General features: G+C 35.5%; 1 protein-coding gene across 11 annotated transcripts in view; it reads left to right on the forward strand.

Moving 5' to 3' along the window:
- The window catches only part of LOC110657490 (translation factor GUF1 homolog, chloroplastic), a 60,765-nt gene that overhangs the window by 22,398 nt on the left and 13,069 nt on the right, over positions 1–25,298 (forward strand). For 9 of the 11 annotated variants that reach the window (XR_009140788.1, XM_058129254.1, XM_058129255.1 and 6 more), the window contains exons 13-19: positions 4,417–4,497; positions 4,580–4,666; positions 6,409–6,480; positions 6,580–6,714; positions 7,237–7,310; positions 13,204–13,291; positions 25,168–25,245. Coding sequence is in view for 8 of the 11 variants with exons in the window: in XM_058129254.1 (XP_057985237.1) it covers positions 4,417–4,497; positions 4,580–4,666; positions 6,409–6,480; positions 6,580–6,714; positions 7,237–7,310; positions 13,204–13,291; positions 25,168–25,245 (615 nt within the window). In the remaining 3 variants the exon portion in view is untranslated. Of the gene's footprint in view, positions 1–4,416; positions 4,498–4,579; positions 4,667–6,408; positions 6,481–6,579; positions 6,715–7,236; positions 7,311–10,522; positions 10,626–10,766; positions 12,459–13,203; positions 13,292–25,167; positions 25,246–25,298 lie in introns of those variants that run through there. The other 2 variants (XR_009140790.1, XR_009140791.1) reach the window with 2 other exon arrangements.

Below are 25,298 nucleotides of genomic sequence, written 5' to 3' on the forward strand. Positions count from 1 at the left end.
ATTTTTTATGGCCTTTCTTTTTTTATTCCCAAAAATATCATGTTTTTTAGTGGCAACAAATATCTTCTGAGATGCCAATTTATTTGAGAAATTAAGCTCAAGAATTTCAAACTTTGAGCTTATGAGTATTACCAAGTACTAACAGCAAATGAAAGCTTTCTGGCAAGATTCAAGGCACATGCAGGGTTTTAACCATTGGACAATATTAGTGGAACAGCATGACATAGTTGAAACAGCTGTTATCCATAATTTGGAAATGGATGTTTCACTTTCAAAAAGAAGAATTTGCAGGCAGGCCCTATATCTCTCTCATTTTGGCCCACCAACAGCGCTGATTCCTCAAAGGAGGGGAAGGCAAAGTACAAAAGAGGAGGATGGGGAGTGTGCCAAGAATATTGGATAGGGGGGAGTGCAGTGTGTTATGTAGTAGAATCCCTAACAGCAGGGTCTTATTTAACAGAAACAATAGAAATAAAGCGGAGAAAGAAATAGAGTTTTAAGGAGGAGAGAATAGAGAGAATGAGAGAATCTTCTTCAATTATAATAGCTGTTATTTATATAGCTACTAGCCCTTCCTATAATTGTTCCTACCAAATACAACTTACTTAACAACTGGCAGAAAAAGAAATAAAATTTCTAGAAAGAAAATTTCTTTCTAGAAAAGAAAAGAAAATTTCTAGAAAGTGAGAAGGAGAAGAAGAAGAAGAATAGGAAGATGAGCAGAAAAAGAAATCTTAATTTCAAGAAGAAAGAAAGAATAAGAAGAACAGGGTTTTGCCTAAAGAAGAAAAAAAAAAAAAACAGAGCTTTGATACAGAGACGAAAAGAAGAAGTAGAGGGAAGATATCTTGGGAAAGAAGAGAGAAAAAAGAAAGATTAGAGAGATTGAGAGAAGAGAAAAGAATCTGTTAGAGGCAGTTATCAGAAGTGTAGCTGGGATTTTGGTGGGAAACAGGGTATGAAGAGCTGAAGAGCTCTCTGTATAGGCATTCTAGAACTTTATCAATAAGAAATCTATTCCTTTCTCTAAATCTCTTCTTCCTCTATTCTTTGTCCTTCTCTATCTACTTCCTTGGCTTCTTCCTTGTTCTTTCTTCTCTTTTTTCTTGTGATAATTGAATAGTTAGGGTTCCTAACCTAATATCAGAAAGTTGTTATGGAAGTTGTATTTGGGGAGAACAGTTATAGGAAGGGTTGGTAGCTGTATAAATAAGAGCTATTGTAATTGAAGAAAATCATTGTGAAAAATATTTTGAATCTATTAAATTGCTCTCTCATTCTGTACAACCCCTTGTTCTCATCATTAGTCATAACTCGGTGCTATCTAGCTTTCTGAAGTAGAGAAGGAAAAAAAAAATTACTGAATATAAAATATATTTTTTTTCTCTACTTTTCTTTTTAATTTTAATTTCTTTAATGGGCCCTAATGTCTAAACTTGTTATTTATTTATTTATTTATTTTTATCAGAGCCTAATGCGCTGTGGATTTTTGTTAACTTGTTTTCTAGTAGTTGCGTATACTCTTATGTATTTAAAGGTTATAATTTTTAAACTATTCAAAATTTTTTCTTTTTTTTTTTTAATTTTCTTTTTCATTTGGACCATCTGTTACATTCTTAAATGCTTTTATGTAAGAACTCAGTATTATATCCCTTTAATATAATAATAAAAAATATAAAAATTTTGGAAACTGACTTTTGTATTAAGTTATTTCTATGACCATTTTTTACTTTAAATTATTCCATATGCAATATTATAATGATATTTTTGTTTAATTTTTCATTTGATGAAGATGCAAGTCATTTTGCTAATTTTGGAAAACAATTCATGATATCGATTCTGTCCTATTCAATCTGTTCTAGTCTGATGCTGAAACTGTTTGAGATTATATTATCTAAAACCATAGTTGCATGGCTAACTGCTAATGGAGATGTGAAGATTAGTTGTGGGTCTCTAGTTATGGTGGTGGTTTGGTGATGTTTTGATGACTTTCTAATGGGGTGGTGAAATTTCTAGCGTATCACTGATGTATATGATGGTTGATGTTTTCTCAGACATTTCTCTCCCATATATCCAGCTTCTCCACATTTAGCAAATTACATCCTAGCCTTAGCAAAGTCTATCATAAGAGAAAGTTTAAAAACCATCAAAATTGTTATAGGACAGTGTTGTCACCAGGCGCTCGGGCACTTGCCTAGGTGCCCGGGCGAGGAGAAATCTAGGCACCTCCCTTGGGAAGCCTCCAGGCAAGGCGACTTCAACTAGGCGTTGCTTAGGTGCCTAGGCAAGGCCTAGGCGAGGTGAGGAAAGACGAGAAAAGGCGATAAATTTAAAAAAAGAAAAGTTGAGAGAGAACATGGCCACCTTCTCCTCTTTCTTTTTTTTTTTGTTAAACATTTCCATTATTATTCTTCATTCTTCTCTTCTATCCCTCAAATTCTGAAATTCTCTTTTTGCTGTCTTTTTCTTAAACTAGTTTATTATTTGAAATTCTGCATGTATTTTATATTTTTTTTTTGTCAAAAATTCTATTACGTTTTTGTTATTCCATCCAAGTATGTTTATTGTTTCTTTTCTTATTTTTATTACTCCTTATTGGAAGTATCGTGGAGTTCTTTGGATTTTATTGTTCTTATACTCAGTCAGTGGAAATAAAAGAATCTTTTCATTCTTCTCCTTCATTGATCTATAATTTAAATTCCTAACTCCATCAAATACACTGCCAATCCCAAATTTTTTTACCCGTCTTGAATATTATTTTTTAAGGAAACATTCAATACATTCAATGAATATTATTTTTTTAAAATTCTGTTACATTACACGTTACAATCTGTTTTGAGTACTCTATTACAATAATCTAGTCTATGCTAGTATTTACAAGTTACCATTTTAATCTATTTTAGTGTTCTTAATTCTTATGATGGAATTTATTTTTTATTTTTTATTTTTTTTATTTGGTTAGGATAAGAACAAATGGCTAAAAAATCTATAGCATCATCACACACAAACAATAAAAAGGATCCAGCATGACAACATAGATGAATGCTTTTGATCTTGAATCTTAAAACATATAACATATTATGAAATATGAATATGAAATTTGGCAATTTATTGATTGTGTAATATATTAGAGTTTTTTACAGTGTATATTTAATTATTTATTATTTTAGAATGAATTAGTGCCTCACTTCACTTGGGCAAGTGCCTAGTGCCTGGAGCGATGGAGGACCTTTTTGCCTTAAAGGCGTCTAGCGCTTTTGACAACACTGTTATAGGAGTCGACCTTGCAAGGGAGTATACTGTATAGAACAGTTTTCCTAGTTCTATGAGGATTCCTAATTAGTATAGGTTTCCTAGTGAAGTATACTCCTGTATATAAATACCTATGTACTCTTAATTGAAATCAATGAGAAAAACACCTTTCTCTTCAAAATCAATCAAATGGTTCTAAGAGGCATGATTTGATGATGTGATTTTCGCTACTGATCTTTTCAAATACTAGTTAGGTCAAATTTGAAATCACTTCTAAGGCTTTGGGAAGGAGGTGGAATTTGTGTCAAATTGGATTATCTTCTTTTGTCATTTAATAATGTGAGCTGGGACGTGTTGGTTTTGCAACTTGGTATTTATTTGGTTATGTCTAAGACAGTATTTGATTTGCTTCTGTTTCAAAAAGCATTCATGGAAAGTAGTGCACTTTTTTTGCATGGAGGATATTGCCACTAGCAAATGATCTCCAGTTTGTAGGTGAGAGTTCATGAATAGGTTTTGTGTCATTAGCTTTCTCCCTCATGCAAAAGTCCACTAGCCTTGAATGTGGACAAAAATAGGCCTAATTCTACCTTTCATCGAACTTTAGTTGATAATATGGGGTGCTCATGATTGAAGCTTTGGACAATTTGTTGAAGGGTCTTTGTTATCGTATCAAAGAATCACTCGATTTAAAAGTTCTAGCTTATAGCTAAAGGTCCAAGAATAATTTTTGTATTTCTATCAGCCTCCATGCATGATTTGGATTAAATGAGGTGAGAGGAATTTACAACTTATGAAGGAGAGAACCTTGAGAGGTCAACATGGGTTTGAAGTAGCTTATTGTTATATATTCTTTCAAGTTTGGCTCTAAGCATAACATTGTGGAAGGAAAGGATCCATGTAATGGAACCACCAATCACTATTTGAGAATTAAGTTTGATTGAAGGATGCCTAAGAGGATTTTTTTTTTTTTCCTTCTTATCCTTTTCCCATTCATTACTGATCTCTTGTTTGCTTCCACTCATTAGAGTCATACCAACATTTTTGGATTTTTTATGAACAAAATAATTATTAGTTAATCAAAAGATAAAATAAGTGTAGTTGATTTTGGTAAATTACTGAATAGAGGAATTGCTTGTGTTTTTTTATGTGTCAACTTTGCAGTTTGAGCCTGAAACTTCAAGTGCCATGGGTTTTGGATTTAGATGCGGTTTCCTTGGTCTACTTCACATGGAAATTGTTCAGGTTTCTTTTATTTCTGATTTCTTGGCATCTGGTGAATTTATGGAAAACTAAAATTGGCCCTGAAAGATTTTTACTCTTGCAGGAAAGGCTTGAGAGAGAATACAATCTGAGCTTAATAACGACTGCTCCAAGTGTTGTGTACAGAGTGAACTGTGTAAATGGCGATACTGTAATTTCCTTTTTATCCTTGACTCTATGCATTACTTGATTGTTTCAAGAATAAATTATGGATTTGCTGCTCAATACTTGATTCTTTGGTGTCTATACATGGTGTAAACATATACTGATAAAGAAAAAAATCTTCTCCATTCTTTCTCATATTTTCATTTCTAATTGAGTTTATGCAGCATCAGTATGAATGGCAAATAACACTTATAACAGTAAAATGTGCTGTCATTTTTATATTACAAGTAATGGTAACGATTATAATGATGGCAATAATAATTGTAGTGATAGTACTAGTAATAAATTGTTATTTTACTGCTGCATTCTCATTGTTCTTGATTATGATTTCTCATGGTCATAATTATTAGTATTTTTGTTATGGCCCATTAGAGTTATTTCTGCCTTCCAATCTAATTTTGTGCTTGTCTGCCACTAAGGAAGGCAATCTGTGAAATTTTTTAATTTGCTTTATTCTTTTTATTGGTCAATCTGACTGACGCTGTTTCCTTAAGCATCAAAAGTAAACAGCACAAGTTTTTGGCATTCCTTTATAAATTAGTTACAAGCTTGTGGTTGTGACTAAGAGGTACTTGTCAGAAGATATGCTGAATTGTTTGACTGTCTGCATGTAAGGACATAGATTCTATCCTTTTTTGGTAACTTGTTTAATAAAAGGCTCCATTAATCACTTGGGTCTACGATTCTGATTGATTAGCTTTACCTTGATCTTCGACTTTTTTTATTTTTTATTTTTTTAGCAAGTTAACAAAACAGTCTGTACATATTAGTGAGTCAATATATTTAATTATATATATGTATAGATAAAAGTTTTTTTAAACCCGTGTATTGGTCAGTAATTTGACATCAGGACTATCCTCTTCTGTAATTAGCTGAAAATATATTCTGTCAACAGCATTCTGTGAAATATTCAATATGTCTATTCATGATGTGGTTTCTATCATGGAAGGTCATTATAGATTTTATCTACGTCTAATTAGTAGATTTATATACTCCTAATTAGTGTAGGATTTATATTCCTATTTAATGTAAGATTTATATTCCTATTTAATGTGGGATTTATATTCCTAATTAAATAGAATAATTATAGGAGATGTGTGTGTGTGTATAACCTGAGAAAAAGATGTAGCCCTTTAAGTTATTTCCTTCTCTTCCCTTTCCTCCCTTTCTTTCATTTTCTTCTTATTCTGAAATCTTAACATAGTACCAGAGCCTAATTTTGAGATTTTTGGAAAAATTTTCCCCATTCCATGTGAATCAGGCTTCCTTTTTCAGTTTCTTTTTTTTTTTTTCGTGTGTTTTCTGGAAACTACTGCCATCTTTAAGTCACTATTAGGGGTGACTTCCTATGCTCACCGCCCATCCCAAAGGCTCCCGAGTCGCCGGCCAGCCTTACTCTATGTGCCGGTCACTGGAGCTTCAGCGCGAGGCTCATGTGCCTGTTTTAAGTTTTTGCCTCCGATCCATGCGCTCGCATGTGGAGGCGTGTCCAGCGTTGCCTGCTGTTCCATTCTTAAACAATAAAAACTCTAATTTCCTAATTTTACAATGAACATAACTCCTAAATTCTATCTTCCCATACTGCACTATTTTGCTTTTAATTCTTTGATCCTGTTTCTGCAATTTTCAGTGGTTGCTATAAAATATAAATATTGTTGTTTTGGCCTCCCAGTTATCCATGTTATCTCTTATGTTAATTTTTGGCTTGCAACATGAATTTTCTTGAAGGTTGAGTGCTCAAATCCATCTTTACTTCCTGAACCTGGAAAAAGGTTGTCAATTGAGGAGCCGTTTGTGAAGGTAGTTTTAATATCTTACCTGAATGAGATATTCTCTGGCATGTGAATCCCTTCTCTAGAATGTGAAATTCACATTGTTTTTATTTTGTACTGGTAACAGATTGAAATGCTTACACCAAAAGATTATATTGGTCCACTTATGGAGCTGGCTCAAGATAGAAGAGGCGATTTTAAAGAGATGAAATTTATAACTGAGAATAGGGCATCGATCACATATGAATTACCCCTTGCTGAGGTAAATCTTTGCCTTGCTGCAGTTGACTTTCTGTCAAACCCCTTAAAATTGTCTAAGTTTGGTAATGGCTCTTGTACCTTTGTTGGCATTTTTGGAGAGTTAACAGAATTTGGGCTCTAATCTTACTATTGAAGTCTCTAAAATTGAAAAGGGACACGACAAATGAAGTTTTTAAAGAAAACTTTTCTTTTGTTTTTCACTAGTTCTTCTCTTGTCAAATTACAATGAAATAGGTCTCCTTATACAGGAAAAAAGATAGATCTGGATACAATGTTGCTAAACACAAATATTTTACACATTACAAGAAAGCTCTTTGATTTTTTAAACAATCAATACTTCTAGGATAGTGTGTTTTAGAAAACAAAGTCATTTTTAAGACTATAAGTCTTACCTTTTCCAAAGCAAACTCTCAATATTCCAACAAAAATGCCTGTCACTAGATTCGGCTTTCTTTTAGCTTTCTTTTAGCACCTCTTTACAATTTTTTCTTTTCACTTGGTTTTCTTCTTATTGATTTCTCAGATGGTGGGTGATTTCTTTGACCAGTTGAAGTCCAGGAGTAAAGGATATGCTAGCATGGAGTACACTTTTGTTGGGTACGTACACATATGATTGCTAAAGAAATTATACATGATCTAATCTTTTGCTTCATTGGAATTCTTTTCTTGTTTTGGCAATTATAGTTATCGCAGATAAAGCATAGGACTTATTGTGAAAATATTTTCTCATATTTCTCAAAGAAGGATTACAACATATTTATACAATTGTGATCTTAACTAAGAAGAAAAGTAATCCTATAATTAAGAAAATACTTATCTGCAATGCTATAAGTTAGGGATACAAATAAAAATACAAAGTTGACATTCCATAACACTCCCCCTCAAGTTGGAGAATAGATGTTAATCATACTCAACTTGCTACAAATGTAATCAACTTGAGCTCCATTTAGAGCTTTTGTAAAAATATCTCCTAATTGCTCTCCTGTTTTGACATGCCATGTTGAGACGACCTTCTGTTGAATCTTCTCTTGAATAAAGTGATAGTCAATCTCGATATGTTTAGTTCGCTCATGATACATAGGATTAGAAGCAATATGGAGAGCTGCTTGATTATCACACCATAATTTTGCAGGTAATGGAACCTTAAGACCAACCTCATCCAATAACTGAAGCATCCACATAACTTCACATACTGATTGTGCTATAGCCCGATATTCTGATTCTGCACTTGAACGAGAAACTACACTCTACTTCTTACTCCACGACACCAAGTTTCCTTCAACAAAAACACAATACCCTGTTGTTGATCTCCTGTCAATCTTTGATCCTTCCCAATCTGCATCTGAAAAGCACTCAACATTTAAATGCCCATTAGTGCTATACAAAAGACCAAGACCCGGAGCACCTTTCAAATAGCACAATATCTGTTCCAAAGCTTCCCAATGAGTAATAGTAGGGGAAGACATAAACTGACTCACAACACGAGCAGAGTAAGCAATATCTGGACGAGTCACTGTTAGATAATTCAGCTTTTCAACCAATCTGCTATACCTTTCAAGATCATCAAATAGCTCACCATCTCCTGCTGTAAGTTACTAAGATGAACGTTAGGAGTCATTGGTGCATCACATGGTTTAGCTCCTAAATTTCCAGTCTCTGCCAATAAATCAATGACATACTTCCTTTGAGATAAGAAAATGCATTTCTTACATCTTGAAACTTCAATGCCCAAAAAATATCTTAACAAACCCAAGTTTTTTGTTTGAAATTGAGTTTGAAGAAATGACTTAAGTGATGAAATGCCAGCAGAGTCATTTCCAGTAATGACAATGTCATTAACATATACCACAAGTAAGATTAGACCACTTTCAGAACGCTTAAAAAATACAAAATGATCAGAATTGCCCTTTTGTATACCAAACTGCTGTACAACCTCACTAAATCTTTCAAACTAAGCTCGGGGACTTTGTTTCAAACCATAAAGAGATATGCGAAGCTTGCAAACTTTGCCCGACTCCCTCTGAGCAACAAACCCAGGTGGTTGCTCCATATATACCTCTTCTTGAAGATTACTATGAGGAAAAGCATTCTTGATATCCAACTAGTGCTAGAGCCAATCATATATAGCTGCTAAAGAAATGAACAAGCGAGTAGAAGCAAGTTTAGCTACAGGTGAAAAAGTATCAGAGTAATCAACTCTATAGGTCTGAGCATATCCTTTTGCTATAAGATGAGCTTTTAACTGAGCCACAGATCCATCGGGATTCATTTTTATTGTGAACACCCATTTACAACTTGCATCCTTCTTACCAGTGGGCAGAGATACCGAGTCCCATGTGCCATTAGTCTCTAGAACCTCTATTTTCTCTCTCATAGCATCACACTAGTCAGGGTGGGATAATGCGTCACTAACAGTTTTAGGAATATGGATAGAGTCTAAAGAAGTAACAAAACACCAAGAACAAGAAGACAACTAATTATAAGAAACAAAGGATAAAATAGGATAAGTACATGTGTGTTTACCTTTACGAAGAGTAATTGGTAAATCAAGGTCAGAATCAAGACTAGAAGCAGGAATTGGATCTCCCAACAGCCGATAGAGAGTTTGAGTCTGAGTCTTGGATCTCTTCCATTCTCCTAGGAAAGGTCCTGGAATGAACATGATGAATTGGTGGTTTAGGCTGAACTAGTACTGAGGCTGAAGGATCAGATGATGGGAGAGGACTAGACATGGTATATATTAAGAGATCATCCTCCTCCCCCTGGCTGTCATACACAGATGATTAAGGAAAAAATGGGGTAAACTTAAGAAAAGTAACATCAGTAGATACAAGATATTTATTGAGAGTAGGAGAAAAACACTGATACCCCTTTTAAAGACGAGAGTACTCAAGAAAGACACACTTGAGAGACTTGAGATCCAATTTGGTAACATGCGGACGAATATTACGAACAAAATAAGTGCACCCAAAGATACAAGGTTCAATGGAAAACAGAGACTTAGAGGGAAACAACACATTATAAGGAATGTCACCGTGTTAATAAGAAAACAAGCCGTGGAGACTGCATCAGTCTAAAAATGTTTAGGTACCTTCATTTGGAAAAAAAAGTGCTCTAGCTACCTCTAGAAGGTGACGATTCTTTCTTTCGACAACTCTATTTTGAGGAGTATCAACACAAGAGGAATATTTGTCTACACCCTTTACTCATTTCTTATCTTCTCAGGGTGGTACTCACCAAACTTCATATGCTTATACCCCTCAACAAAATGGAGTTGCCGAACGAAAGAATCGTCATCTAGTTGAGACTGCCTACACTTTACTTATTCACCATAATGTTCCTCTTTGTTTTTTGGGAGATGCTCTTATTACTGCTTGTTACTTAATAAATTGAATGCCTTCTTCTTTTTTGCAAAATCAGAGTCCGCATTCCATTTTGTTTCCCAACCAAGATGCCCATCAGTTGTCCCTGCGTGTATTTGGTTGTATTTGTTTTGTTCATGATTACACTCCTGCAAAGACAAATTTCAGCCTAAATCAATAAAGTGTGTCTTCTTGAGATATTCTAGACTTCAAAAGGTAACAAATGCTACAATCCACTTACAAATAAATACTTTGTGTCAGCTGATGTAACCTTCTTTGAAACATCTTCCTATTTTTCCTCCAACACTGCATCCAAGGTTTTTATTCCCACCGCCTTACTAGTTCCTACTATTCCTCCACCACCAATCAGTCCACCACCTCTACACGTCTACTAACGTCGTCCTCATCCTCCCACTAACACCATTGATGCTCCTTTGCTTGATACAGGTACAACACTAGCTCCTGGTGACTCTCGCCTTCCTTCCATGTTCACCTCTTTCGGTCTCGCCTTCAACAGACGATGCTACTCCTCCCTTTGCCATCCGAAAATGTATTCGTTCGTTTCGAAATCTTCATTCTATTTATAATTTTGTGAGTTATCATCGTTTGTCTCCTTCCTACTATGCTTTTGTCACCACTTTGTCTAATTTATCTGTACCTAAGACTGTTAGAGAAGTTTTGGAATATCCAGGATGGTGTAATGTAATGGTTGAAGGGATGACTGCTCTCCATAACAATGGCACTTGGGATTTGGTGCCACTACCAAAGGGCAAATCTATTTTTGGCTGTCGATGGTTGGTGGGGCCTGATGGCCAGATTGATAGACTTAAAGCTCGTCTTGTTGCAAAGGGCTATACTCAAATCTTTGGCCTCGATTACAGTGATACCTTCTCTCCTGTGGCTAAGATTGCCTCGGTTTGCCTTCTTATTTCCTTAGCTGTCATCCATTACTGGCCACTTCATCAACTGGATATCAAAAATGCCTTTTTACATGGCAAGCTAGCTGAGAAAGTTTATATGGAGCAACCACCAAGGTTTGTTGCTCAGGGGGAGTCTGGTTTGGTGTGTCGCCTACAACGTTCTTTATATGGCTTGAAACAATCTCCGAGAGCATGGTTTGGACGGTTCAGTACTGTAGTCCAACAATTTGGAATGTCTCAGAGTGAAGTTGACCATTCAGTATTTTTCCACCGTAATGGCCATGATAAGTGCATTTATCTCGTTGTTTATGTTGATGACATTGTTATTACAGGAAATGATCATGTTGGGATCTCAAAACTCAAACAACACTTGTCCAGTCATTTTCAGACTAGGGATCTTGGGAAGTTAAAGTATTTCGTGGGGATTGAAGTGGCACAATCCAAAACAGGTATCGCCATTTCTCAAAGGAAGTATGCTTTGGATATACTGACAGAGAAGGGCATGTTAGACTGTAGACACGTAGATACTCCTATGGATCCAAATGTCAAACTTGTTTCTGGACAGGGGGAGCCATTGGAGGATCCTGGTAGATACCGGAGATTGGTTGGAAAACTCATTTATCTTACAATCACACGCCCAGACATCTCATTTGTTATAAGCGTGGTTAGTCAGTTCCTTTAAGTACCATGTAGTAGTCATTGGGATGCAGTTATTCAGATACTCAGATATATTAAAGGAGCTCCATGACAAGGCCTATTATATGAAGACAGGGGTCATTTACTGATTATTGGTTACTCAGATGTAGATTGGGCAGGTTCTCCTTCAGACAGACGGTCTACTTCTGGATATTGCATTATGATTACAGGTAATTTGATTTCTTGGAAAAGTAAGAAGCAAGATGTGGTTGCTAGGACAAGTGCAGAAGTAGAATATCGAGCTATGGCTTTGCTAACTTGTGAACTTATATGGTTGAAACAACTTCTCTAAAAGTTGAAGTATGGGGAACTTAAACAAATGCAGCTAATCTGTGACAATCAAATTGCACTTCACATTGTCTCTAATCCAGTGTTTCATGAGAGAACGAAACATATAGAGGTGAATTGTCATTTCATCAAACAAAAGATTGAATCTGGGTGTATTGCTACTAGCTTTGCTAGCTCAAATGACCAACTAGCAGATATCCTGACCAAATCTCTCAGAGTCTCTCGCATTGAATATATTTGTAACAAGCTTGGAGCATATAATTTGTATGTTCCAGCTTGAGGGGGAGTGTTAAGATATGTACTATAAATAGCTAGGATATGTGTATCTATAGTGATTGTGTGAATATATTTAGGTGCTAGAATCGTGGCTATAATTACGTATTTAATTAGGATTGTATTTTCTATTTAGTTGTTCTGTACAGATTATAAATTGATACCATTGGCTTGAGGGAATAATCAAGCTCTTCAATAATTCTTAATATTCTTTTTCTGTTCTATTTTCTCACAAAGGTAAGAAAAGAGAAGTCATAGTTTGTTTGATCGAATTTTCTGAAATTAGTAAATGAAATCACACTATCTTCTCGATGTAGCTCATACATCTTCATAATGTAGTCATATTCTCTAAATAAATAATAGACTTGCTAATAGATTGCTTAACTAAAGATATTGATTTCTAACAAATGTATCATACTACTTTTAGGTATATTGACTTTGATTGAACATGTCACAACTCAACAACTTCTTTTAAGTATTGCTAATCATACTAATTAGTTCCAAATAATAGGGTGTCTTTTAACTCCTTTACTACACATAAGTATAGTTCGTATAACTAATTTGATAAATACGGCCATGTTTATAGCTTTAAGGTGGTCCACTCAAGGCTTACAAAATAAATTCAATGGGCAGCAGCTCCAGTTTTAAAACTCTTCTCATTTTTAAGAGAAGGGGATATGGTTTGCAAGTCAAGGTTTGAGTCCATCACAATAATGGTTTTATTTTTTTTGGGTACATTGGAAGAGAAATTATGCTACTGTTTTTGTTGTTGTTGTGGTCATGGCTATTGTTAATGTTGGTTGTGCAACAAATGAATTTCATAGCTTAAACATTCTTGAATATTCGAGTTTTATTTATTTTTTACATGAAGAAACAATTTAATCTTTGTATCGTGTTTCCGCCACATAAAAAAGTACCATAGTAAAGATATATTTCCATGTTGACTGGCAGGTACAAGGAAAGTGATTTAATAAAACTTGACATTCAAATAAATGGTGATCCAGTTGAACCGCTAGCAACTATTGTGCACAAGGATAAGGTAAACCAAGTCATCTAACTTGATTGTGTACAAATGTGTATGTTGGGTATGTGGATACATGTTTATCAAAAATTCATTAGTGCATTATGGGAGTTTTCAGACAAGATGAGTCTGACATGAGTTCTCTCTTTCTCTCTCTCTATTTTAAAAAAAGGTTTGTAGAACCTTTAACAAGCCAAAGTCTTTGTCTGCAATTAGGTTTGGAGAAAATGGATGAAATACCATTATAATTGCTTCTAGAAATAACAATATCATCCACATAGACTAAGAGATCATCTTTCTTCTCTTGGCTCTCAAACGGACATCTCGTGTAAAACAAGTACTACCAAATATGTGTTTCAACAGGGGACAAGGATTTATATGGAAACAAAATAGTATAAAGAGTATCATCATGAAGAATAGAAGAAGACATGCAATTAATTAAAAAACAGGTCGTAGAGATTACATCGGCCCAAAACTCTTTGGCTACCTTCATTGAAAAAGAAGTGCCCGAGCAACTTCAATAAGATGTTTTTTTTCTTTTTGTTTTTTTCTTTTCTTTTAGCAACACCATTTTAAGATAGTGCATCAACACATGAGGACTGATAAAGGATACCTTTTGTCATATAATAATGAAAACTCTTTCAAATATACTATTTGGCATCATCACTTTGCAATGTAGGTATGGAGACATTGAACCGAGTTTTGATTTTAGTACCAAAGGCACTATTGAAATAGGTATTTGGGAGAGAAAATTCTCTATATTTTAGTAAATTAATCTTTGTACACTCCTCCTATTTATATACAAGAGATCTAAATACAAAAAGGAGTCCTAGAAATACTAGGAAACTAGTAGAGAAGAAAATAAATACAAGAAGGAAGGGAATAAATAAATCCTATAATACAGGGATTTCATATAATAGGCGGGATTCTAACACTCCTCCTCAAGTTGGCTTATGTATATTACACATGCCCAACTAGCAAACTAGGGTATGGAACACCTTGCTACTTAAAACTTTTAGTAAACACGTCGGCCACTTGTTCCTTTGAAGTCACATGAGTGACACTTAAAGTCCCATCCACGATTTTTTTCCTTTATAAAGTGTTGATCAATCTCTATATGTTTGGTCCGATCATGTTGAACTGGATTATAAACTATACTAATAGCAACTTTGTTGTTACAAAACAAGGACAAACTGTTCATTTCTAAGTCATATACATTGTCCATCAATTTTCGTAACCACAATAACTCATAAATACCCTGTACTATAGCTCTGTATTCTGCCTCTGCATTGGATCTTGCTATTACATTCTGCTTCTTACTTCTCCAAGTGACTAAATTGCCACCAACAACGGTATAATAACTTGATGTTGATCTCCTAATATCAAGAGATCCACCCCAATCTGCATCTGTAAAGGCTTTTGTCTGGAGATGACCATGCTCTAAAAAAAAGAAGTCATTTTCTAAGTGTAGATTTTAAATACCTCAAGATACGGAATACAGCTTCTAAGTGAGGTTCTTGAGAATCATGCATATACTGGCTCACCAAGCTTACAACATAAGTTATGTCTGGTCTAGTATGAGAGAGAAAAATCAATCTCTCAACTAACCTCTGATATCTTCCTATGTCAACCGACTCCCTAACTCTTGCCTGTAGTTTGTGATTGGCTTCAATAGGAAATCTGCTAGTTTACAGCCCAACATGCCTGTCTTATCTAAGAGATCTAATATGTATTTTCTTTAAGAAATGAAAATTCTTGTGTCTGATCTAGCAACTTCTATCCCGAGGAAGTATCTTTATTTACCTAAGTCTTTGATATCAAATTCTTGGGCCTAGCGTTCCTTTAGATGAGCAATTTCTTCCTTATGATCTCTTGTGACAACTATATCATCAATATTGGCAATAAGCAGTATGATATTACCTCTATGATGTTTCATAAATAGGGTATGATTAGTATTGCTTTGATAGAACCCAAAGGAAATCATGACCTTATTAAATCTGTCAAACCATGCTCTTGGTGAATGCTTCAGACCATATAATGCTTTCTTCAATCTGTAGTCTTTTCCTTTGGTCTTTTTATTCTTAATCTTAGAGGATTTTCCATGTATACTTCTAAATCTCCATGCAAAAAAATATTTTTGACATCAAACTGCTGTAGGTTCTATTCAAGATTTGTTGCAAATGACGACAATAATTTGGTAATATTCATTTTTGCAATAGGAGCAAAAGTCTCCTGATAGTTCACCCTATATGTCTAAGTAAAGCCTTTTGCTACTAATTTGACCTTGTATCTTTCAATGGAACTATCTGCTTTATGCTTTACAGTGAATACCCACTTGCATAACTGGTTTCTTCCCAACTGAAGGAGTAACAAGATCCCATGTTTCATTATTTTTTTTAGCCAAAGCCTTCATTTCCTCTACCATAACTGCTCTTCATTTTGGATCAAAATATGCTTTCTTCCAATCCTATGTGATAGAAATGAACAACATAAAGGCTTTCTAGTCTTAGGAAACAAAATGAGATATAGGCTGTTTGGTACAAGTCTTGACTCCTTTTCTAAGAACAATAGAAAGATCAAGATTATTAACAGAAGAATCAGAATTAGACTGAGCATTAGAAGGAGACTCGTCACATACCTCTTTGGGGTTAGGATGTTCAAGAGCCAAATCCAAGGGATTCTGATTGATCAGGTGTATCATGCTCAATGATTTTATGTCTTTTCACGACAAGTGTTAGTTCTTAAATCCACCCTATTCAGTTTCTCTATGGGTTGAGGAGCAATTGGTTGGACCTTATCCGCACTACTCAAATTGGGTTCAAGTCTAAGTATCCCCTCCTGAAAAGGTGTAGGGAAGGTAAGCTCTTCCATCTTATTCTCCCCCCCCTAAAGTGGTGACTAGAAATGGGGTTCAAATTTCCTAAAGGTGACATTTGTGCTTACAAAATATTTCCTTGGAAGAAGATGATAATACATACCCCTTTTGAGTTTCAAAATATCCCACAAATACACACTTCAGTGCCCTAGGTTCTAATTTCCTAACATGTGACTTATGAATTGTTATGGAAAGTCAATCATTATATTATTTCTGTGTATATTCTGTATTCTGTATTCCTATTTATGATTTCTTATTTAGGATTTCTTCCTAATTAGTATAACACAATTATAGGAATCAATTGTATATAAATACCCATGTACAGATTAATTGAAATAAATGAGAATCATCTCTTTCTACATGGTATCAGAGCAAGTCATCTAGGGTGACTATTTGTTCTCACCACCCAGCTCAGGAGAGACCTTGGCCGCCGACCGGCCGTTTCGACTCCGATCAACATTTCCAACGTCGCCTCAATCCCCTCATTCCACCACTGTGTGCTGTTGTCTGATCCAGTACACCATTAAAGGACTTCTGAGGTTTGGCTCTCAGATCCTATTTCGGTATTTGCTTGATTTGTGATTTTGGATTATTTTGTTGTCACAAGACTTTGGATTAGCGTTTGGTTAGTTTTCTTTGTCTCAACAAATGGCGGACAATAAGAATGTTATTTCGATGTGATTCCGATGATGACTAAGATCACGGAACACAAACTTAATGGTTCGAATTACTCAGAGTGGAGTAAGATCATAGGGTCTATTTGCGTAGCATTGATAAGGATGATCACCTTACTAAAGATCCACCTACCGATGATACACAACAAACTTGGCTAAGGGAGGATGCTCGGTTGTTTTTGCAGCTGAACTCGATTCACAAAGTGAGGTAATTAGTTTAATTAATCACCGTGAATTTGTTAAGGAATTGATGGATTACTTAGATTTTCTCAGATTCGTAAAGGAATATCTCCGATTTATGATGTTTGTAAGGCATTCTACCGGTCGAGAAAGAGAATAAGTCTCTCACGGCTTATTTTATAGATTTTAAACGGGTATATGAGGGACTAAATGTATTGTTGCCTTTTAGTTATAATGTGAAAGTTCAGAAGGCCCAATGGGAGCAATCGTCATATGAGTTTTCTTGTGCCTTCCTTGAGTATGAGATCGCTAAATCTCGATTCTTTCCAGATTCCGAGATTTCCTCTTGCATGAAACATTCACACGGGTCCTTCGTGCAGAGTACCCAATCTTCACAAAGATGCCAAGAGTGCTCTTATTAGCCGTAATCCAAATGGACAACAGGTAATGGAAGAGGAAGTAGAGGAGGAATTACAGCAAATGTAAGTAATCAGCGTAATGGAGAGGCTAGTTCTAATCAGACTCAAGAGGAGTCATTTGTTATTATTGTCATGAGCCCGCCATACAAAATATAATTGTCCGCAACTTCAGAGGAAAAATCAGCGATCACAGATGGCAAATATGGCAGCAGAGGATTCTACAGTATCTTCCTCTGAGAAAACTGTTTTGGTATCTGCAGAGGATTTTGCATAGTTTTCCCAGTATCAGGCATCTCTAAAGCCTACCAGTTCCCCTATCACTGCGATCGCTGAGTCAGGTAAATCCACTACATGACTTGTGTCTTCCTCATCCAAATGGGTTATTGATTCTTGAGAAACAGATCACATGACAGTTAATTCTAGTCTACTATCTGCTTTCACCTAATCCCACTTCCTCATCGTTATTTTAGCCGATGGTTCTACTTCTTGTGTCATGGGTTCTGAATCGCGAATCCGACTTCGTCAATTTCTTTGTCATCTGCTTTGTGTCTACCAAATTTCTCTTTAATCTACTTTACGTTAGTAAACTTACTCGCATCTTAAATTGTTCTATTTCCTTTTTCCGATCGGTGTTTGTTTCGTGATATTACGACGGGCATTATTGGTAGAGGACGTGAGTCAGGTGGTCTCTACATTCTGGAAAATCATTTACCGCGGTCGCTTTTTTGCACCAGTACCGTAAAACCACTTGAACCTCATTGTAGATTGGGTAATCCATAATTGTCTACCATGAAGAAGTTGTGTCCTCGCCATCTTTATCAAGACTAGAATGTGAGTCGTGTCAGTTTGCAAAACATCATCGTTTGCCTTCTGTGTCTAGAGTCAATAAACGGGCTTCATCCCCTTTTGAGTTAGTTCATTCTGATGTTTGGGGTCCTTGTTCTGTTACTTCTAAAACTGAATTTCGTTATTTTGTTACTTTTGTTGATGATTACTCTCGTGTTACCTGGTTATATTTAATGAAGAATCGTTCTGAGTTGTTTTCTATCTTTTGTGCCTTTTGTAATAAAATCAAAACTCAATTTAATATTTCTGTGCGCATATTAAGAAGTGACAATGCTAAAGAATATTTTTCAGCACAATTTCAATCTTATATGACACAAAATGGCATTCTTCATCAGTCTTCCTGTGTGGATACCCCATCCCAAAATGGCGTGGCCGAAAGAAAAAATCGACATCTTCTTAAGGTAACTCGTGCTCTTCTTTTTCAGATGAAAGTTCCTAAACACTTTTGGGCTGATGCGCTTTCTGAGATGTTTTTGATCAATCGTATGCCGTCTTCTGTCCTTAATGGGGATATTCCTTATACTACTTTGTTCCCTACAAAATCTTTGTTTCCTGTTGAACCCCGTATTTTTTGTTGTACTTGTTTTGTACGTGATGTTCGTCCGCAGGTTACTAAATTGGATCCAAAGTCTCTCAAATGTGTCTTCCTTGGGTACTCCCGGATCCAAAAAGGGTACCGCTGTTTCTCTCCTACTCTTAATCGTTATCTTGTTTCTGCAGATGTCATATTTTTTGAGTCCACTCCATTTTTTTCTCAATCATCTGTGTATGAGAGTCAAGGGGAGGAGGATGATATCTTAATATATACTATCCAACCAATGTCTAGTCCTCTCTCACAGCCTGTTTCTTCTATCTCTAGACCTACTCGGCCTCCCGTTGTTCATGTTTATTCCAGGAGATTGGAGATTACTGACTCAGATCCTCCACCAGCTACTTCGTTGGGAGATCCTGTACCTCATACTGATCATGATTCTGATCTAGACTTACCCATTGCTCTTCGTAAAGGTAAACGTTCATGTACTTACCCTATCTCTTCTTTTGTTTCTTATAATCAATTGTCTTCTTGTTCTTGGTGTTTTGTTACTTCTTTAGACTCTGTTCCTATCCCTAATACTGTTGGTGAGGCACTGTCTCATCTTGGCTGGTGTGCTGCTATGAAAGAGGAAATGGTGGCTTTAGATGCTAATTGTACATGGGAACTGTTGCCTTTGCCCACTGGTAAGAAAGCTATTGGTTGCAAATGGGTATTTACAGTAAAGGTAAATCCTGATGGTTCTGTGGCTAGGTTAAAAGCACGCCTTGTAGCAAAAGGATATGCTCAGACATATGGGGTTGATTACTCTGACACTTTTTCTCCTGTAGCTAAACTTACTTCTGTTCGCTTGTTTATCTCTTTAGCAGCTACATATGATTGGCCCCTGTACCAATTGGATATCAAGAATGCTTTCCTTCATGGTGATCTTCAGGAGGAGGTGTATATGGAGCAACCACCTGGGTTTGTTGCTTAGGGGGAGTTGGGTAAAGTTTGTAGACTTCGGAAGTCTCTTTATGGCTTGAAACAAAGTCCTAGGGCCTGGTTTGGGAGATTCAAGAAGCAAGACAGAATTTGGTATGCAAAAGAGTAAGTGTGATCACTCAAGATTTTATAAGCAACTGAGGTCGGTCTAATTCTCCCGGTAGTCTATGTGGATGACATTATCATCACCGGGAGTGACTCTGCAGTATTTCATCTCTTAAAACCTTCCTCCAAACCCAGCTGCACCAAAGACTTGGGATTATTAAAGTATTTTTGGGTATTGAAGTTATGAGAAGTAAGAAGGGTATTTTCTTGTCTCAAAGAAAATATGTCCTCGATCTATTGACAGAGACAGAAAATTAGGTGCTAAGCCTTGTAGTGCACCAATGACTCCAAATTTACAATCAAGTAGGAGGATAGTGAGTTGTTTGAAGATCCAGAGAGATACAGAGATTGGTAGGAAAATTGAACTACCTTCATCACACTCGTCCCGACATTGCTTATGCCATTAGTGTGGTAAGTCGGTTTATGTCTTCCCAACCGTTGCTCATTGGGAAGCCTTGGGACAAATCTTGTGCTATCTCAAGGGAGCTCCAGAAGAGGTTTGTTATATGGTAATCATGGGCATTTGAATGTTGAATGTTTTTCGATGCCGACGGGTTGGATCTAAGGTTGATAGGAGGTCAACTCTGGATATTGCGTTTTGTTGGAGGAAATTTGGTGTCTTGGAAAAGCAAGAAGCGAGTGTAGTTAATCGATCTAGTGCTGAATCCGAATACAGAGCCATGGCACAATCAGTATGTGAGGTAATGTGGATATTTCAATTACTAGATGAGACAGGTTTTAAGACCCCCCTGCCTGCGAAATTGTGGTGTGATAATCAAGCTGCTTTCCATATTGCTTCTAATCCGGTATTTCATGAGCGGACCAAACATATTGAGATTGATTGTCACTTTGTTCGTGAAAAGATTCAACAACAGATCATCTCAACAGGACATATCAAAACTGGAGAGCAGTTAGGAGATATTTTCACAAAAGCTCTGAATGGAGTTAGGATTGACTACATTTGTAACAAGTTGGGCATGATTAACATCTATGCTCCAACTTGAGGGGGAGTGTTATGGAAAGTCAATCATTATATTATTTCTGTGTATATTCTGTATTCTGTATTCCTATTTATGATTTTTTATTTAGGATTTCTTCCTAATTAGTATAACACAATTATAGGAATCAATTGTATATAAATACCCATGTACAGATTAATTGAAATAAATAAGAATCATCTCTTTCTACATGAATAAAGCAAACACAACTAAAGACCTTTGAAGGAATAGTATAAGAATTCTTACCCTTAACTTTCAAAGGATTCTTAAAGTTTAGTGTGTGAAGGGGCATCCAATTGATAAGATATGCTGTAGAAAGAACAGCATCGCCCTAGTAGGATGTGGGAAGATCGTTGTGAACAAAGGATTGGGCCACTTAAAGTAAATGCTTATTTTCCTTTCAAACACTCCATTTTGTTCCAACTAGTTTGATGTAGGATCCCATGTAACTCAAAATAAGACTGAAAGACTTTGTTCATATACTTTGTACCATTATCAGTTCTTAGAATTTTGACCTGTGCATTAAAATGGGTACAAATCATTTTATGAAACTATTTAAAACAAGAAAATACTTCATGTTTAGTCCTCATCAAATAAATTCAAGTTAACCTAGTGCAACAATCAATGAAGGTGACAAACCTTCTATAACTAGATAAAGAGACTGTTTAAGTAGGACTACATACTTCTGAATGTCTCGTGTGTTTAGTTAGTTCACAAGCATCACAAACTAATAATTCTGGTTTGCATTGTCTAAATGGAATGAGATATAACTTTGCTAAGATTGAAAAAGAATGATTTCCTAATCTCCTATGCCATTGAAGGATTTCTTGATCAGCTCTTATTGAATTTCCTAACAAGGCTTTAGGATTTAAGAAACCATCACTGTCATCCAACAAATGCAAGTCATTTTGCAATCTACTATTGCCAATTGTTCTCTCTGTTTTCAGTTTCTGAAAAATGCAATAGGTAGGGAAAAAAAAATTCAATTTTGCAATTAAGGGTTTTAGTAATAGAGCTAATAGACAAAAGGTTAATAAAAAAACTGGGCACATGCAAAACTGAGTTGAGATTTATAGTGGGAGTACATAATAGAACTTGTTCTAGAGATATTGGCTAAGGATCTATTCACCATGCAGGCTTTTTCTTTTCTTGAACGTGGGGGATGAGTTGTGAATTTATTTGAAGAGCTTATTATGTACTTGTTTGCTCTCGAATCTATAACCCAAAGAGATTTTTCAAGATTGGCAAGAGAAGATTACCTGATTTAACAAAATGAGAAGAGGCAACTGTGGCAGTTTGAGATTCCAACTATGAAAGCAAATGCCTTAAGAATTATACTTCTTCATTGGAGAGGATCCTAGTAGTGGTAGTAGGAACATGTCTTCATGAAAATCCATTCTCTCGAATACATTTTATTATGGTCTTGTTGAGCCTGTCCGTTTCTCGCCATGCCCTTTGGATGGGCGACCATGTTGCTTCTAGCAATGCTCCTTTGTATGTTGGGATTTACCACAATAATTACAATGTAAATGATCCTTGTTTGATGGTCCATTATGAGGAGCATGTGTCTGTTCCTGAAAGGAGTTAGCTATCAACCCTGCCGTGTCAGTAGATTATAGAGTGGATCATAACACTTCTTCGGCTATCTTCCTACTGCACATATAAATAAGTTTGCCATAGGGAAGGCATGGGGTCCTTGCCAAGCACTTGGACCCGAATTTGATCATACTCTATATTTAACCTAGTACGGAAGTCATAGAGTCTTTCTTGTTCAATCAATTTTTGGAACTTAACAGCACCAGTGCAGGTGGCCTGAAAATCTTGATAATAATCCAGTTCCTACCACAAATTACTCAATTCAGCAAAAATACTGAGCAATGATCATCTCATCTTGTTCCGTATTATGAACCTTGTTTTGTATTTCATAAATCTGTGCATCAATGCCCATTTGAGAATAAGTCTGTGTTGAAACTAATGTATTTGAAAAAAATCTCTGTTTTTTTCATATGTAAAATTCTTTTTACATGTTTTTATTTATATACAAGTGATTTATCCTAACAAGGAAACTAAGATAAATAGGAAAGAATAATCAAATAAGATCTTAATAATCTGCTACTACAACAAATCAGGGATTCCAACAGTTTGGGACATAACATTCCAAATTGCAATAGCACTATTCATAAGCAAATATCCGCTGCCTATTTGTGGTTGCATTGAATTAATTATCTAGGACATTATAAGGGAATTCTCTAATTCCCACTAGCTATGAGTAGAGTTACCAACTTCTAGTTTTGTTTTGTCCCCGTAACATGTTTTTGTAGCCCTCTAGCCTGAATAAATAATAAATGGGATCTTGACCACGCAAGATTGTACTGTCAAGCTTTACGGGGCTAATTTGTGGAGAAGGATTGTCACTTGTAGGTTCATTCTTATTTCAGTTAAATCCTTTTTTCCCTTAGCCATTTAAATAGTAAACCAAAGAAAAAAATAGCTACAAAACGAAAAAACAATAGCAGCAACAATTAAAGAAAAGGAGGTTCAAGAACCCAATGTGCAAACCAAGGAGAAGAAATGGCCTCGACAGAGGCGCAATAGCTTGGGAAGATTGCTGGAGGAGTTGGCCGAAAAAAGAGCCTAGAAATAGGTACATGCGCTAGCTTGTGGGAATGACGATGAGGATTGAAAAGACGCATTTAACCATGCGCGACACTGGACAGTGATGGTTCTCCAGAGACAGACCGATCGGCAACTGCCATTTCTCCTTGGAGGGGTAGTGACACTAAACTCCATTTGTGATTGTTGCCTAGAAGCTTATAGGGGTGTGCAAACGGTCGGTTCAGTTCCGAACCGAACCGAACCGAACCGAAAAAATCGAAAATCGAAAATAGAAAATTTTAAAAATCAAACCAAACCGATTAATAAAAGAAAATCGAATCGAACCGAAACAAATCGATAAATATCGGTTCGGTTTTAAACCGATCAAATCAAATTTTATAAAATTTCATATTTTCAACATTAAATCTAAATAACAAAAACATAAAAATAAAAAGAATTAAAAATCAAAACTCAAAAATCTTAGGGTTCGGTTCGGTTTTCTTTGATTTTCCTTGATATATATATATATATAATTTCGGTTCGGTTTGATTTTTTTTTTATTTTTTGTGAAAATAATCAAACCGATTAACCGAAATTATAAAAAATTATAAACCAAACTGAACCGAACCGATTGAATTTTAAAATCGAACCGATTGAACTGAATTGACTCGGTTCAGTTCGATTTTTCGGTTTAAACTGAATTCTACTCTCCCCTAGAAGCTTACCTTAGCAAACTAACTCTATTTTGCAGTAACTTACACCAATAATGAATGGCAGTGCTTTGATACGTTGTTGAAACAGGTATTTGGAAGAGAAAATTCTCTATTTTTTAGTATATTAGTGTTTGTACACTCTTCCTATTTGTATGCTAGAGATCTAGATATGAAAAGGAAGCCTAGAAATACTAGGAAACCAATAGAGAAGGAAATAAGTACAAGAACGAATGGAATTAATAAATCCTATAATAAAAGGATTTCATATAACAGGTTAGATTCCAATAGGCACAAAAGATAGATGATAACTTTGAACAAATTTTAATTAAATAGAGCTAAGTAACACGAGAATACTCATCAACAAAAGTAGCAAAATATTTAAATCTAGATTTTGAAACAATAGAACATGGACTCAAAATATTAGAATGTATTAACTCAAAAAGGGATGAAGTCTGTTTATTGAACTGAGGTACTGAAGGTAAATGATGATGTTTGGCAAATTGACATGACTAAATCTCTTGATGGAGTAGGTGGCGAGGCTATATGGTTCTCATAGACCCGTCAACTAGAAACAACAATGTCATTTCTTACAAAAACAAAGAAGAGAAAGGAGCTAGTATTCAAAATTGACCCTAAAGAAGTAGTATACACGAGAATGGGAGGATAGACAATCCTAGGCATATTTATGGGCACTATTATAGCATACACAAATGCACACACAAAATTTAAGGCACAATTACAACTAGCATTCTAATAATAGGTGACAGAAAAATTCTTGAGCTATCACTTGTGAAGCATGCTTTTGTATGAAGGATAAAGGCATTATTAGAATTAGGGTATGATATGCATGGTTTTAGTAATAGACATTTGTTTTTTCTTTTAGAAGTTTTTCTATGATTGTTTTGGGCAATGACAAAACATTCTATTAATTTTTGTTGAATGCTTTTATTAAAATATTGAATGAATTCCATAGGCATATGCTGTGGGAAGGGCTTTGACGCAAAAGTTGAAAGAGCTTATACCACGACAGATGTTTAAAGTGCCCATTCAAGTAAGTTTGTAATAATTCTATAATTTGTAATCGTATATGTTGATATCTAAATC

This window comes from Hevea brasiliensis, chromosome 10 (assembly GCF_030052815.1).
Source record: "Hevea brasiliensis isolate MT/VB/25A 57/8 chromosome 10, ASM3005281v1, whole genome shotgun sequence".
Taxonomy (NCBI): Eukaryota; Viridiplantae; Streptophyta; class Magnoliopsida; order Malpighiales; family Euphorbiaceae; genus Hevea; species Hevea brasiliensis.